The sequence below is a fragment of the Nannospalax galili genome, unplaced genomic scaffold (genome assembly GCF_000622305.1).
Source record: "Nannospalax galili isolate Female #2095 unplaced genomic scaffold, S.galili_v1.0 scaffold566, whole genome shotgun sequence".
Classification (NCBI taxonomy): domain Eukaryota; kingdom Metazoa; phylum Chordata; class Mammalia; order Rodentia; family Spalacidae; genus Nannospalax; species Nannospalax galili.
Window position 1 is genome coordinate 581,189 of NW_008355811.1, and position 15,251 is coordinate 596,439.

General features: G+C 51.0%; 1 protein-coding gene across 2 annotated transcripts; it reads right to left on the reverse strand.

Moving 5' to 3' along the window:
• Positions 1 to 8,267: 8,267 nt before the first annotated feature.
• On the reverse strand, positions 8,268 to 15,245 carry Noc4l (nucleolar complex associated 4 homolog). 2 transcript variants are annotated; one of them, XM_029556456.1, is made up of 16 exons: positions 15,086 to 15,245; positions 14,877 to 14,997; positions 14,277 to 14,383; positions 13,706 to 13,813; positions 13,330 to 13,479; positions 13,131 to 13,230; positions 12,958 to 12,992; positions 12,572 to 12,622; positions 12,381 to 12,492; positions 12,082 to 12,142; positions 11,760 to 11,870; positions 11,498 to 11,658; positions 11,310 to 11,392; positions 10,992 to 11,105; positions 10,765 to 10,911; positions 8,268 to 8,788 (listed from the first exon to the last, which is right to left on the reverse strand). In XM_029556456.1, exons 1-15 carry the CDS (start codon positions 15,200 to 15,202, stop codon positions 10,792 to 10,794), a joined length of 1,551 nt encoding a protein of 516 aa, XP_029412316.1. In that variant the 5' UTR covers positions 15,203 to 15,245; the 3' UTR covers positions 8,268 to 8,788; positions 10,765 to 10,791. The 2 variants fall into 2 exon arrangements, with proteins under 2 accessions (XP_029412316.1, XP_008851964.1); XM_008853742.3 differs by lacking the exon at positions 8,268 to 8,788 and having other exon boundaries at positions 10,552 to 10,911.
• Positions 15,246 to 15,251: the final 6 nt, after the last annotated feature.

Here is a 15,251-nt window from a genome sequence, read left to right on the forward strand (position 1 = left end):
ACCATCTGAGTAGCACATGGTGATGGCTCCCCCAAGATCCCAGGAGACTGTTTCCTTACCTCAAGGGCTGACAAGAACAGTGGAGATGTGATTGCTCAGGATGCACTGAGGGAAAGAGGGTAGCCAGGTGCACACAGTCAATTTCTCCTTCTCTGGGAAGAAGCCAGACATCTGAGGACTCTGTGCCCTGGGACAGGATTTTCCATCCCAGACCCCAGGATCCTCTGCAGGAGCCCTTAGGCTACCCAGTCCCCACCCTCACTGCTTCCTCCAGTTCTGACAGACTTGGGCTCTGCAGCTGAGGACACCTCTTCCTGTGACTAAATGCCCTTCTCTCTTAATTGCTTTTGCTCCTTATCTGCCCAGGGTTCCTTTCTCCTCTGCAGCCCAGAATCTCTGTGCTCAAATGACAGCTGACCAGGCTACATGGGGCTCTGCCCATCACCTGGGCAACAAAGCCCATCTCCTGAGCTGTGGGGGTCAGTATTAAAGTGATGACTCCAGCACTATCACCCACCTGTACCCTAACTCATCAGGCCTGCTGAGCAGAAGTCAGAATGGGCATATGCTTAGTCCAGTTGTCACAGAGAGCTCTCCCCAGCACAGGGAGCCCTCCTCAGCTGGGGTTAAGCTGCCTTAAGACTGATGCACAGGTCTGGAATGTTGTGCTGCCTTAAGCAGACCTATAGGTGGTGTCCAAATGCAGAGGGAGGGGTGAAGGAGGGCTGAGGGAAGGTGAGGTAGAATGCTGCTGCTAGTCCCTGGATCCAGTCATACCTACCAATAGCCCCACCTGCTGGTATCTAATAGAATGAACTCATCCTGTGTTAACAAAAATCAAATGAGGGCATCTACAATTTTCCTTTCAAGCATAATATACATACAAATAGGAACCTTTTATCCTGACCCTGAACAAACTGGCTCTAGGCTAGGGGAACACACTGTGGACCAGGCAGGACATCTATGTCCTTTGGTGCCCACCGAGTCCTATCTACAGGTAAATCTAGTAGCTGAGTGTCATGAGAATGGGAGACATAACCACACTCCCCATTCCTGTGGCCTTGATGGTTGCCAGCTCCTCCTCTCCACCCCTACTACCAGTCCCACTGCACCCCTGACCTTACTCCTGGTTTAAAATTAAAGCCCTTGGACTCTTCTCAACCCACACAGACCCAGAGCAGAGTCCATGGCTTCACCTGGCTTGGAGGAGGGGTGTGAGGAATGAGGAAAGGCAGCACCTGTAGACCCCACCTGCCAGAGGATGCTGTCAGGCACCTACTGCTCCATTGGAACACACTGGCTATGGCCTCTTTAATTCTAATTAACCATAGTCTACAAACCTAGCAGCAACTGTGGCTGCCCCAGGGGAGATAGACAAAGAACAGCTGACAGCAGACAGGTGACAGCCTGCACAGAGGGCATGGAGGACCCTTCTTGCTGTCCAGAATGACCTGGGGTCAGGCTTCACAGCGCCCTAGCTCTCACCCTAGGGCAGACTGCTATACTGCAGCTGTACCACTTGAGGGTTTGGGGCCCCCTCCAGGTATCATCTACAACTGTGACCTTATTTGGAAATACAGTCCCTGCAGATGTACCAGGATGAGGTCACACTAAGTCAGGCCTGAAGCCAGTGACTACAATCCTAAAGACAGATGGAAAATAAAAGAGTGGGCCATACATGCTCAGGACAGCTGCATGGTGGCTGGAAGAGATTCCCTAAGAATGACAGGGAGTCCTGCTGTATCTGGATTCTGATCTTCTGGCCCTGGGAATATGGGTGATCCTCGGTGATGTAGCCTGAACCTTAAATTCCCCCTCATGATGTCCAGTGGGCTGCTGTCACTCCCATGTCACAGACAGGCCATCAAGGTGATTTTGTCTCCCAGTGGTGGATCCAGGACTGAGTCCAATATGGTCCCTAGCAAGCCCTCCCTAGCTGTTGTTCATGAGGAGCTCAGCTCACAGGAACCCTAGCCACTCCTTCATCCTGGCCAGGCCAGATCCCTCTCACACCCTATTCTGCCTTCCTACAGTGGAACAGCACGAGTCCTGAACATAACACAAGTCCTTCTACTACAGAGTCCTCCAGCCTTGGCCACTGCCACAAAGAAAGCCCAAAGCCATAAGGCCATTTGACCATCTCAGCCCAACTATGGAGCCAAGGGCAAAATGGAGACACCAAGTCACCTCCATACTATGTGGAACCACTCAGCCTTCAAATGATCCTAGCAGAGGACCCAAGATCCAACAATGAAAGGAGCTGTCATCATGGAAGCCTTCTGGTCCCTGACCCCAAGCGCTGAGCCCAACTACCTGACATCCTAGGGCAAAACTGTAGGCAGCTGCTTCACAATCATGGTGATCAGCAGCAGGCTAGGACCACAGATGGATGCAATGTCTCTCATTAGACTCTCTCTCTCTCTCTCTCTCTCCTCTCTCCCTATATATATACATATATACTCATATATAGAGAGAGTCACATAACAAAATTTTCTATTTATAAAGCATAAAATTTGTTGTGCACAGGCTATATTGTATGGTCACCACCCCAGAGCCCACCCAGCAGCAGTCACTCCACACCCAGTCAGGGATAACTAGGTGTCACTCCTGCTCCCACTTCACATGAATGGAATTGCACACCCAGCCCTTTTGTGATGGGCTCCTGCACAGATGGAGCCCAGTATCCCCAGCTTGGCCCATGGGCCAGTCAGAGATTTGTTCCCTATGGCTCATCATGGCACACTGCATGAGGCATTCATTGTTTATGGACATCTGGGCTGCTCTAATGTAGTCATTGTGAACTGTGCTGTGGTATGAAAGTGTCTCCTGCATTTGTTTGTGCTGCCCAGAAGGTCTCCCTTGGGGAAGTGTGGTAGCCATGCACTGGGTTTGTGGACAATGCTTTAAGGAATTTACTGCTAAGCTTCTGGGAAGTTCCACACAAAACTGAGGAAAAGAGGACTTGGAGATCTGCACAGGCCGAGTGCAGTTTTTGAGAGGCCTGGACCTCAGTTGTCTTCCAGATGCCTCCTGGAGCTGCTCCTTGCATCAGGGAGGAAGTTCTGTTATTCCCTTGCCTGTGGGATCTGGTCCATCTCCCACTGTGTCTCATGCTAGGTTACAAAACAAACAAACAAACAAACAAACAAAAAACAGCACTGTTCCAAGCATCCTTACATCAGAGATGGATATATTTGTATGTATGTAAATGTGACTTTGTGTATTTGTTTATGTGTATTGTGCAGGTACACCCCACATGCAGATTCCAGAGAACATCAGGTGTCTTCCTCAATTACACTCCACTTTTTTTTTTTTTTTGATACAGGGTCTCCATATAGCCCCAGCTGACCTGGAACTATGTATCAGGCTGGCCTCAATTTCACAAAAATCTGCCAGCCTCTGTCTCCTGAGGGCTAACACTAAAGGCATGTGCCACCACACCTAGCTCTCTACCTTATTTTTTGAGACAGTCTCTCACTAAGCCTGGAGCTCACTGATTGGCTAGACTGGCTGGCCAGTGAGCTTTGGGAATCTGCCTATCTCCCCTATATCCCTAGGGTTTGGACACAGACCACCACACCTGGGGTTTATGTGAGTGCTAGAAATACAAACTCAGATCCTCATGTGTGGAGTTCATGTAGCTGATAGCTACACTCATGCTTGCATGGAAGGTATTTTACCAACTGCACCTTCTCTCTAGTCCTGTAAAAAATACATTTTTAAACTGGAACTTCCTCCTAATGTGCTGCCTGACAGGACAGTTTTGGCCATAAAAGCAGCAGCAGCAGCATACTACAGATGTATACACACACAGATACACACACACCACATATGGATGTACATACATGTACTACAAACACATCACAAATGAGCCACATTCCATAAACGCATACAGGCTCCAGCAGGTGGGGAGGGGGTTGCCTTATGTGACACCTTCTTGTTCCTATGTTGGGAAATGGTTTCAGACAGCTTTATACACTATGGCTTGCCACCCAGCCCAAAGAAAGCTGATTGCCACTCTTACTTTCCCTCCTTACCACCAACATCCCTTCTGTTGTTGCCTGGCCCATGTGGACAAGTCACTGAGGCAACTGTGACACTGGGATTCCACACATCAGCTTGGCAGGTGGGTGCCCACAACTTCAGGGCACAGTGTGCATACAGGCAGAACACAGCCATCCTGGCTTGCTGAGGCCCAGAAAAGGGCAGACCCACTCAGGAAAGGTGATGTCCACCATGGCAGGTTAATCAAGCACATCCTCTGAGTTCTAGAGCCCCACGCAGAGGCTGGGCTTGGGTAACCAAGAACTTATGGTTGGCAGAGGCACAGCTTGTTGCCTAACTTTCCTGGAGAGATGTAAAAGAAACGCCTGTGCCAATAACCAAGGACTGTTGTTGGGTAACCAAGGACTATGGTTGCCAGAGGCACAGCTTGTTGCCTAACTTTCCTGGAGAGATGTAAAAGAAACGCCTGTGCCAACAGTCAGAGAACAAGCCATACAAGTCCAGTTTGAATAGAGTTTACAGGGGAGTTCCTCACAGAGCAGTGGACAGCTGCTATAGTGCAATCGAGGCAAACTTGGGTTTAGAGTGCCATCTAATGTTCAGAAAGCAGAAATGACTCAGTGCAGGTGACATGCGGCACAGACAAAATCCCTTGGGATTCTGTTGGTCTGGAGAGTCAGATCTTCATGAGGATGGCTTATTTTGACAGTCTGGCACTTAGAACAGCTAAACAGCAGATTGCTGCAAGGTAGGCTTGCTCTGCCCAGGATTCAGATGATCACTCTCAATTTGTGGCTATCCTGAAAGCCTCCTGTCCTGCCACTATTGGGCTCAGAGTCTGACAGACCTGTGCTGGCTGAATGTATCCCAGGCCGTTGATAGAGCACCTGAGAAGGAAGCTCTTGCTGTGATGTTATATCACTGAGAGGGTGGAGTCTGGGCTCCCTGTAACCTCTGTCACCATGAAAGTGTTAGAAGCAAGGCTTCAAATGCCCCCTCCTCATCTGACCATGCCTGGCCACCCCCAAAGTTCCAGTTACAGGAGCCAATAAACCCTGACTACATTAAGGTCACACCACCCCAAATGGGCCTCAATATAAGGACCATTTTGAGAAACTTCAGATTCAAAGATGGTGCCCTCGGGTAGCTGTGTGTCTGCTGCACACCAGGAAGACAGGCTCGCCACTAAAGCCACTCAGCAAAGGGCAGGCATGGTGGCTCCTCCCATGGATAGACACCTTTAATGTGCAGTTACCTACCTTCCTCCATCTCAGCCTTAGAAAACATGACCTTGACCTCAAAGAACATGGTACCCAGGCCTGGAGCTAATACTTCTGAGTACTTTGTAAGCCTGATTCTCTAGGATGCCATCCACATGAAGAAAAGGTGCACCTATGATTAGATCTGTTTGTCTCTTGACTGCTGCAGCAGTCTGCTGAGCCAATGTAGGCTAGGGGGATGTTACTTTTCCTCCACAAATCCTTACGGCTTGTGCCCATGTATAAAGACATCACTCAGAGGAGCAAAGTCAACCCTTCTAGACAGGGCCAAGCACACAGCCTTGGAGAATCCCCACTCTCCCTCTGCTGAACAGGGCCCTGAATGACCTGACCCCTGGCCCATGAAGACCTGTACCAGCCCCTGTAGGCTGAGTATGAGGGTGAAGATGACCTCACTTTGGCAGCCAGACATCATTCCTGCTAGCAATACCTTGCTCTGTTTAACATTCAGGGTCTGAGACTCTTGTTTCCAATATAACAGAAAGGAACACTCAAGCACTCTTCTAGGAAAGGTGACATCCACTAGTACACTGAGTCAAAACAAAGGAAATCAATAAAGCAGCAACAGACATGGGAAGATAAGTGAGTTGCAGGTGTGCATGCCTACAGCAAGGAGGATGGACCTCCACAATGGCCTACCAAGGATTAAAGGGCAGATGTGAAGAAGGGAGGCCACAGTTAGTGACATGAATTGAGGAATGTTTAATCAAAAAAGCCCTGGGTGTAAGCCGGATATCTACCAGCCTCGTAGTCCCATTCATGTGGGGCTGAGACTGTGGCTACAAAGAATAGTATCAATAAGGGCAGGATCATAACCCCCACATAAATCTAAAATGAACACCCAGGAAAGAGGCTCTTAAACCAAGTGGCTGATGAGGGAAATGGCAAACAGTTAAAAGGCGAACCTGAAGCACAGACCTGTAAGTTTTAAGGAACCACTGTGCACCCTGGTCAGTAGCCATAAGCTGCCTAGTACAGGTCTAGGAATGGTCAGCTGTGTTCCCTGTCATCACAACTTAGAACAGCAGATAGCAGTCAGGCATGGGAAGATGCAGTGACTTCAGAGGCACCTGAGAGGGACAAGCACAAGTAGCAATCCTCAGCCACCTGAGAAGGGGCAGGCCCAAGTAGCAATCATCAGCTAGAACCAAGTCCACTCGCCTGCTTTGTAAGTGGGACTGTCTTGGTGTAGGACCAGTTTCTTATGACCCAAGGAGACCTCTAAATCACAGGGCAGAGCTGAGCACATGCAGCAGGACCACATGGCCCACAGAGTCTGAATGTCCAGACTTGGAGCCTATTGACCTGGGACTGAATGGTACCATTTCCACAGAAGACACCCCAACTTTCCTCCTGGGCCTTTAGCTCCCTCTCCCTGTTCTGTCGCGGTGAGGTCTGACACACATGAAGGAGCATGGTAGTGACACAGCACTCTACCCCATTTTGTCCCCTCTTAACAGGTCTTAACTGGTCAGAAGTCTCATAGCATGGGAGTGACCAGCCCCACCCCATCCCCCTTTGACCCTTGCAAGGCCTGTTGTGGCTGTCACTACATCTCTGTCTCCACATCAGTTCGTCCCTCTATGGCTGGGTGCCAAGTCTCAGTAGACAACCAGTAGCTGCCTCTGGAGAGCCCAGTCATGACCTGCCTGATTACTGAGAATGGAGCTGAGCCAGCCATCCCCAACAGGCTGGCCCAGCTGCAGACTAAGTGGATATAGTTTGTGCTAGTAGGCACCAAAGCAAACTGCCTTGTGGTTACAACACCTGAACAACTGAGGATCAACAGGAACAAGCCTTTTCTGAGCAGCCTACGGGATGGTGAGGAAGTGACCTCCAGCAGCTACTGGATGGGTGTGTGTGTTGGGGGGGTGTCGTAGAAGGGGAAATGAGGCTCAGGAAGCACTAGGGGCAGAGGAGCACCCCAGCCATCAAGCAGGGAGCCATGCTCAGCTAGGGTGCTTGCCAAAGTTCCAAGCACAGGCTGGCATCGCAGAAGCATGTCACTGACATCTTATTTCCTGCAGTCAGATTGCTAAATGCCAATTAGATGCTGCAGCATCCCCACCTCTCTCCAGGCACTGTCTTTATTACTTCTGAGTATTACTTAATTGTCTAAAGCATATGCATCTCCCAGTAAGAGGGGAGAGGGAGGAAAAGGGGGGAATGAATTTCTAAGTCAAGACTGCTGCACACCAGAAAGGGAGCCTCACTGGCACATGTTCAATACATGGGGCTGTCATGAACCCCTTGTATTCCTCTAAGACCCTAGAGCAGAGGCCCTTCACCCTGCCTGTGCTGAGTAGAATACTTGGGTCAAAGTAATGGAAAAAAAAAATTAACTCTCTTGGGAAGGTTATGGCCTCAGTGTGGGCCTCTTGTTGCGAGGTTACATGGCAGGGGCAGACCCCTGAAACCTTTAGTAAAGGCCCTCTTCCATCAACCCAAGAGAAACCTTCACAGCCTTAACTCTTCTAAAAGTCACATCACACACCTCATGATCTTCATTTATTTTTCTTTTTAAAAACAGAGTATCACTCTGCAGCCCAAGTTGACCATAAACTCATGGTCATCCTGCTTCAGTCTCTCGAGTGCTGGGATTATAGGTGTGAGCCACCACACCCAGCTTATGTATTTTTGAGACTGGGCCTCACTGTTGCCCAAGATGGCCTCTAACTAGTTTCTAGGTTTAAGAGACCTTCCCACTTCAGCCTCCATTGTAGTTGGACCACAGGCAAACTACCACATCTGGTTAATTTGGGTATGGCGGCCCACGCCTGTAATCCCAGAACCTGAAGAGGCAGAAGTAGGTGGATCAGGAGTTCAAGGTCATCCTTGGTTACATAGCAAATTTGAGACCAACCTGGGCTACATGAGACTCCATCTCAAAAAATCAAACTTGGAGCAGAGGAGATGGCTCAGTTGGTAAAGTGCTTGCCACTCAAGCATAAGGACCTGAGTTTGGATTTCAAGTACCTATGTAAATAAACAAAGCCAGGTATGGTGGCAAATACCTGTAACCCCAGCACTGGGGAGGACAAAGGATCTCCAGGGCTTGCTGACAGGGCTGGCCAAACTGTAGGTTCAATGAGAGACCCTGCCTCAATAAGTAAGATGGAAAGTGATTTTGAAAGTCATCTGACAATGACCTTTGGCCTTCACATGCACACACATTATATACACACCAAAAAGAACCAAAACTAATTAATGAATGTATCGGCTATTTTACGTTTAACGGTAGTTTTTCAAACTTAGTATGTCACAAATATTGCATGGAACGTTTGTATTAAAAAACGCTTTAAAAAAATTATTGTCTTTTTTTTGAGACAAAGTCTCCCTATAGCCCCAGTTGGCCTGGAACTCCCTAGGTAGACCAGGCCTGCCTCTGCCTCTGCCTCCCAAGTGCTGGGATTAAAGGCGTGCACCACCATGCCTGGCAAAGACTGTTTCAGGGATGAGGCCCTTGCCTTGCATGTCTGAGGCCCTGGGTTCCATCACCAGCACTGAAAAAAAGAAAAGTTTATTAGAGTACCAGGATATGATGGCTCATACCTGTAATTCCAGCACTTGGGAGGCTGAGGCCAGAGTTCCAGGCCGGCCTAGGTTATAGTGTTTCAGGCCAGCCTGAACTATTCAGTGAAACTGGGTCTCAAAGTCAGTAACTATCAATCACAAATGCTGACCCGAGCTCTGATAAACATACCACAGTGAGGGATCCAGACTCTGGGATGGGCCTTGGGCAGGTAGTCTGTGGGTAGACTGCGGGCATGCTGACACCCTGGTAGCACTCTCAGTGCTGGGGGAAGAAGGCAGGAACGGCAGGAAACTGTCATGCTGAAAGCCCTGCTCCTCACAGGCAACCTCACAGCTCTGGCTTCTGGAAATAGCTGTGATGGTGGGTACCCTCTGGGGCTCTCGAATAAAACTGACCCTAAGGAGAGCTCTCTTATATTTTGAGCTTTTAAACATTCTCATGGAAAATGGCACCCTAGTTCATACCTAGGTGGCTGATGGAAACAAATCAGACAGGATCTTTGGTCCAATGGCTGTGCCCCTATCTCATGTCATATTATCCTATCCTTTCCACTCATCCATTTTTGTTTTCTTGAGACAGCCTCAGACTGGCCTTCAACCCCTCATCCTCCTGTCTCAGCCTCCCAAGTGCTATTACAGATTTACAACACCATGTTAGGCTTCTTTAGGGTCCACCCAGGCTCTCTGATGAATGTGGTGTGTGCCACACTCTGGCCATGCACTCACATGGGGCTGTGGCCAAACATGGGATGGCTGCTTCCCAGAAAGGCAGGAGCACCCCACCCACATAAGTCATTCCCAGGCAGCTTGCTTATTCCAGCACCTTCCACTCCACACCATCCAGAGTCTTGGTTCTCAGGAAGTTCTGGGCTTTCCATGGGGCTCAGGGGTCTAACTGTTGATCCAAACTATCTCACCCTCCTAGCACAGTCCAGTCCCCACCTGCCCCAAAACCACATTCAAACTACTGAGGCCTGAATAATGGGACACCTGAGAGAAAAATGTGGGACAGGAACGAGTCTGGCCTAAGGAACACAATGTGACTGAGAGAGTAGCTGTAGGGAAGCCAGCCTTGTGTTCCCAAATCATGCAGGCAGAAGATAACTCTACCCACCATCATTCTACTCCTCAAAGTTTCTGTAAGTCACACACAGTAGGGTACTTTGGCCAACCTTTGCCCAACAGAGCAGTTCACTCAGAATCAAAAGAGCCCAACTGTGGAGCAGTGACACAGAGTTCAGGGCTACCATTCTGGAAGCAGACAAAGGGACAGCATGCATATCTGCTTACATCCCTGTGGCTCCCAGGCATCTCTTGTCTATGGGCAACATCAAGAGGAAACCCAGGGGCAAACAGGCTCCACATCCTTAAGAGAAATTGAGGACACAGTCCTTGATGGAAGTTTGGTTTCCCTTACCTGACAGAAACCCAGCTCACTACTCTTTTTCAGCAGCCCAGAGGGAGAAGGAGGACGGGAACAGACCTCCAAGGCTCATGACTCCATTTGGGTACCTGTGGCCTCCGTACTTTCAGAACAAAAAAAGCATCTGAAGGGCCCAGATGGAGATACCATTCATGTATACATGGATCACCCCACCTCTTCAACACAATGCAAGTAGGGCAGAGAGCCCCTTGCTCACCAGGCTAAAGGTCAGTCCTTTCCTGCACCAGGGCTGTGAGGCTGGCCCAAAGACCCCAGCTCTGCCCAGGACTCAACTGCCCAGATCTGCACTCTCTTAAAAAAAAATTTATTCGGATCCAGGCATGGTGGGCACCCCTGACACTTCATCATTAGAAAGGCTGAAGCAGAATAGCAAGTTCCAGGCCAGTCTGGGCTACACAGTGAGATCCTGCCCCTCAATTTCAATCTTTCTCTCTCTGTCTCTGTCTCTGTCTCTGTCTCTGTCTCTCTCTCTCTCTCACACACACACACACACACACACACTTCTTAGGGATGGGTCGGCAGCCAGAGTCAGCTGAGTGTAAAGAACTGTGCGCAGAGGTCGCCCTGTCGGCCCAGCAGGCCCTCAGCTGGGATGAACTCCAGTGGCACTGACTGAGGTCCCTTCTTCTTCAGGTCCTCCTCAAAGATCTGCAAGAGACAGAGTGGTTCTGGGCTGATACTTGGTGGTCCCTGTAGCCTGCACCCCATACCCATGCCCCAGTCCTTACCTCATATGCAGTGAGCTCTAGGAGTGGTGCAATGCTGACCTCAGGGGCAGATAGCACCTGGTTGATGATACTGGCCGCTCTAGACACCTCAGGGTGGTAGTGCTGCTGAAGGGTCTGGGAGGGGCACACAGTGACATCAACAGACTTCATGACATACCAGTGAGGCAACCAGCACATGATGTCCCTAATGGGATGGAGCTTGGAGCCCTGAGCCAGTGCAGTGCAGGTGTTGCCAGGGACTGAGCCCTCTCAAGGGGCATGGTGCTGTCAGTGGGGACGCAAGTAGAGCTCCAGGATCTGGACAGGCAGGTGCCTCACCTTTAGCTCCCATAGGCAGCTCTCCAGGGCATGGCTCCTGGCTGGGTCCTCTTCTGCTGGGTCGTAGGGATCAGCATCCAACTCTGGAGATAAGATTCAGGTTCTACCTGCCACCTGACCTCTAGGGCCACAGGAGCCAGGTAGGATCACTGCCAGGTGTGCCGCCCTTCAGCTACTCCTGTGCTCACCAGGGCCCTGCGGGCGGTGCACCATTACACGACAGGCAGGGTGTCTGCGCAGCAAGTTGCAGATGAAGGGCAGAACCATGAGCAGAGCCTCAGGAGGTGCTGTTAGGGCCAGGCGGGCCAAGCGCTTGGCAAAGGAAGCCACCAGGTAGGCAGGGAGGTGGCTGGTTAGGGCAGTAAGTATGAAATATCAGGGCCACAACATCCTTCCACCTCTTCCCCAATTAGGGCTACAGCCCCAGAACTGGGTGCTTCCAACACTCACGAAGAGGACAAGAAGAGGTCAGCCAGGTGGAAGAAACGGGCTCGGTACTTGACATGGAAGATGGACGTATCCAGGAGGCCATAGAGCTTCTGGTAGAAGTCAGGGTACTCCCTGAGGGAGGGGGCCACAGAGGTCATGTGGTGAGCCAGTGGTGACAGGACTCCAGGCTTCACTAACCCTTTTCTTTCACTTCTGCTGTTTCACCCTCCCTCAGGTGAGCCCCATAGACTCCCCCAATTTCTAGCCCTTAAGAGGAGGGAGAAACAGAAGATGAGATGGTCTGGCAGAAGAGTAGGCCAGTGTGATCCTATCTGATACTCACAGGTTATGCTTATGGATCAAGATGAAAAGCCCATTCAAGGCCAGGAGGCTGACAGCACCACCTGCAGAGACACAAGCAGAGGGGAGGACAGACCTAGCACACATACTTTGCCCACATAGCCTGAGCTGGTAAAGAGGGACAGAGCAACTGCAAGTAGCCAACCCACAGGGCTACCACCAGAGGAAAAGTGTAGAGTTCAGCCTCAAGTCAATGAGCTCAAGCCTGTCACAATCAGGAGACACATCTGGGCCCATGCCCACTACCCCTTGCCAACCAGCCTGGCTGGGAACCCCACTCACCAACATCACAGGCACTAGTGAGAAAGTCGATCATGAGGGTGGGCTGAGCCAGGTGGGGCAAGATAGAATCATGCATGGTTACCAGCACCTTCTTATAGAGGCTGAGTGGCAGCTGCAGAGATTGTGGATAGTCATGGAGCTATCCACTCTTACCCTACTCCCCACACCAAGACCTGGGCACTTCCACTCACCTTATGCTTGAGGAAACCGAGCCACATCTCCTGGAAAGCTTTTCTGTGTTCCTGCAATGGGACCAGGCTGCACATGCCTCCCACCACACCCAGCCCCTCGCCACCAGCATCCACCCACCTGGCCCTCTTCTAGTCCATTGTGGGCTTTCAACCCTGAGAGCCCAGGTCAGTCTGTGATGCCAAGTCTTAGGCTCACTGGTGAAGAAGCCTCAGTACAAGGAGGGACGAAGTACAGAAGGCTTGGAGACCGAGATCTAAGCTGGCTACAGTGACACTGGAAGTAGCATCCCCTGAGATTATGCGGTACATGTCATCACCTAAAAATCTACCCAGGAAGGAGAAGGCTATGCCCAAGGAAGGTCCCCAAGTCTCTGGAAGCATCTCACCTTCAGATGAATAACCTTCCACTTGTCTGATGGCTCTGTAAGGAAAGCAAGAAGGAGTGACTGGCTTTCAGCAGGTAGATAGTGGCTAGACAGGCTGATGGACCTGGATTCTACTCAGCAGCCCTTCTCCCACAGGGCAGGACCCACTGGGTCCCGACCTGCCCAACACTCACGAGCATGCTTCACATAGAAGTTGGTGAGATCACACTCTTGGCAGGGCAGGTTCACGGCACACAGCAGTGTAAAGGCATTATTCCAGAAGGTGAGGGACACCTGCAGAAGACTGGCCTGAGCAGCTGGTGAGGCTGCTGCTGCCCTCTTGCTTCCCTGAGGTGCCAGGTTACAAGACAGTGACAGGACCCAGCGGCTCACCTCAGGTTGCCGGTTGGTGACCCGGGCCACGGTGCTCGCAGCCACCTGCATTGTGTGGTAGCGGATGTCATCATATTCTAGGTACTCACAGAACTGGGAGATGAGCAGGCTATGGTTGTTCTCCATTGACAGCAGGCCTCCCACCACTTCCTGGAGGCAGGGATGGAGTGAGAGACTCTCCCCTACAGAGTGGTCCCAGCATGGCCAAGCAGAGTGCTACAGCCCTGCCCAGGACCACACCACCAGGCTATCTGCCATTCCCTCTCCACTACCCAAACACCTACAGCTTAGTGAGCAGTAAGCCTTGCTTGGCTCTCAGGTCAAGGCAAAGCAGGAACATCATTTCCCCCATCCATCTGTCCCTCCAAGCCCTCACCCTGAAGAGTGTGCGAGGGAAGAGGTAGTGGCCTTCCCACTGGGGCTTTTCCAGGGGCTGCATTCCTTCCAGCTGTACAAACTTCATAAGTGTCCTGAGGGCCAGCTCCTGGGAAGCAGAGGAGAGTAGCCATAATGTTCCCACCCTCTAGATGGCCCCACAGAGCTCATCTAGCCTCAGTGCCTTTCACAACCAGGAAAAAGACCTGGGCCAAGAGGCATGAGAGAAAGGCAGCCCACCTTATCTTGCTCCATGTCATGTGCATGACATACTATTGGTAACTAGGGTCAAAACTTGGCCCGGGGAATGCACACAGGCTAGGTCTGCAGGAGAGGCAAACTGACTGCTCCCTTGTCACCCAATTGCAAAGGAGCCCATGGCAAACATCACAACACAATATACAAAGTAACATGATGCCCCAAACTAAAATTACATACTCCATGCTTTCAGGCCCAGAAGGGTCACATCGACATGAAAAAGCCACATGGGAAAGAACAGGCAAGTCTTTCCTAGACAAGTGAGGAGATGGACCTAGCGAAGGGAGGAGATGGACCAAGTACTCAGGACTCACCTTGACCTGGAAGGAGGAGTGGGTCAGGAGCTCCACCAAGCAATTACAACAGCTGTGGTAGCGATGTCTCATCCATACTTTGTACTTGTGTGTGGCTTCCTGGGACCCTAAGGACAGAGTTAGAAGGCCACCCCACACTGATATTCCTGCGTGCCAGACCAGGCCCAGACCAAGGTCCTGAACCAACCCCACTCTCCTATGGTCCCTCATCTTTACAGGTAGAAACCTGTGCTACAGATCCCAGATCAAGGTTGGGAAAAGCCATTTTCTGAGCCTTGTAAACAGGAATCAGGCATTGAAACTCCCTTCCTTCAGAATCTGGATATCCCAAAGATTAGGACACAGAGCCCGTTTTAAGTGACAGCCCCAAATTAAGTAGCACAAAACACACGAGAGAGGAAAAAAAAAATTTTGTTGAGTTTATTTAGACCTGGAAGATACATAGGTCTCGCTTCCTGAGCCATAGTGGGCTGGGTGAATCCTCCCACCAACCTGCACGGCCTATGACAGGACCAGGGCTTGGGGTGTTCTTCCGTGTTGGCAAGGCGTCCCACAGGGACCGCGTGGCGGAGAACACTGGACATCCTATAGGACACTCACCTACTAGCACCATATCCTCAGAGGGCAACGAGCCAACGAATAGGTCTCCTCTCTCCAGCAAGGTACCAAAGAGTCTGCTGCAGGTGCGCACTGCTTCCTGGGTCTCCTCCTGGTCCTCGGACTGTGGTCGGACGCCAAACAGGGTGACGTTCGGCACCCGCAGTAACCCCCGCCTGCCATCCCTACACCAGCCCGGCCACCCGGCCCACCTGCAACACGGCCAGGATGTCGAACACCGAGTTGGCCTGGCCGCGGCTCTCCAACACTGCCTGCAGCAAGCTGGAGAGCGTCCGCCGCGAACCCATAGCTCCCGATTCCCACGCCATGAGGCGCCCAAGTAAAAATAGGAGTCTGCGCCTGCGCCGTTGGCGCGCT

Coding starts and splice junctions, on each gene's coding strand:
- Noc4l (XM_029556456.1), bottom strand. CDS start 15,202: ATGGCGTGGGAATCGGGAGCTATGGGTTCGCGGCGGACGCTCTCCAGC. Junction 14,384..14,876: donor TGAGGATATGGTGCTAGTAG/GTGAGTGTCCTA, acceptor CTCTGTCCTTAG/GGTCCCAGGAAGCCACACAC. Junction 11,393..11,497: donor GCACCGCCCGCAGGGCCCTG/GTGAGCACAGGA, acceptor TCTTATCTCCAG/AGTTGGATGCTGATCCCTAC.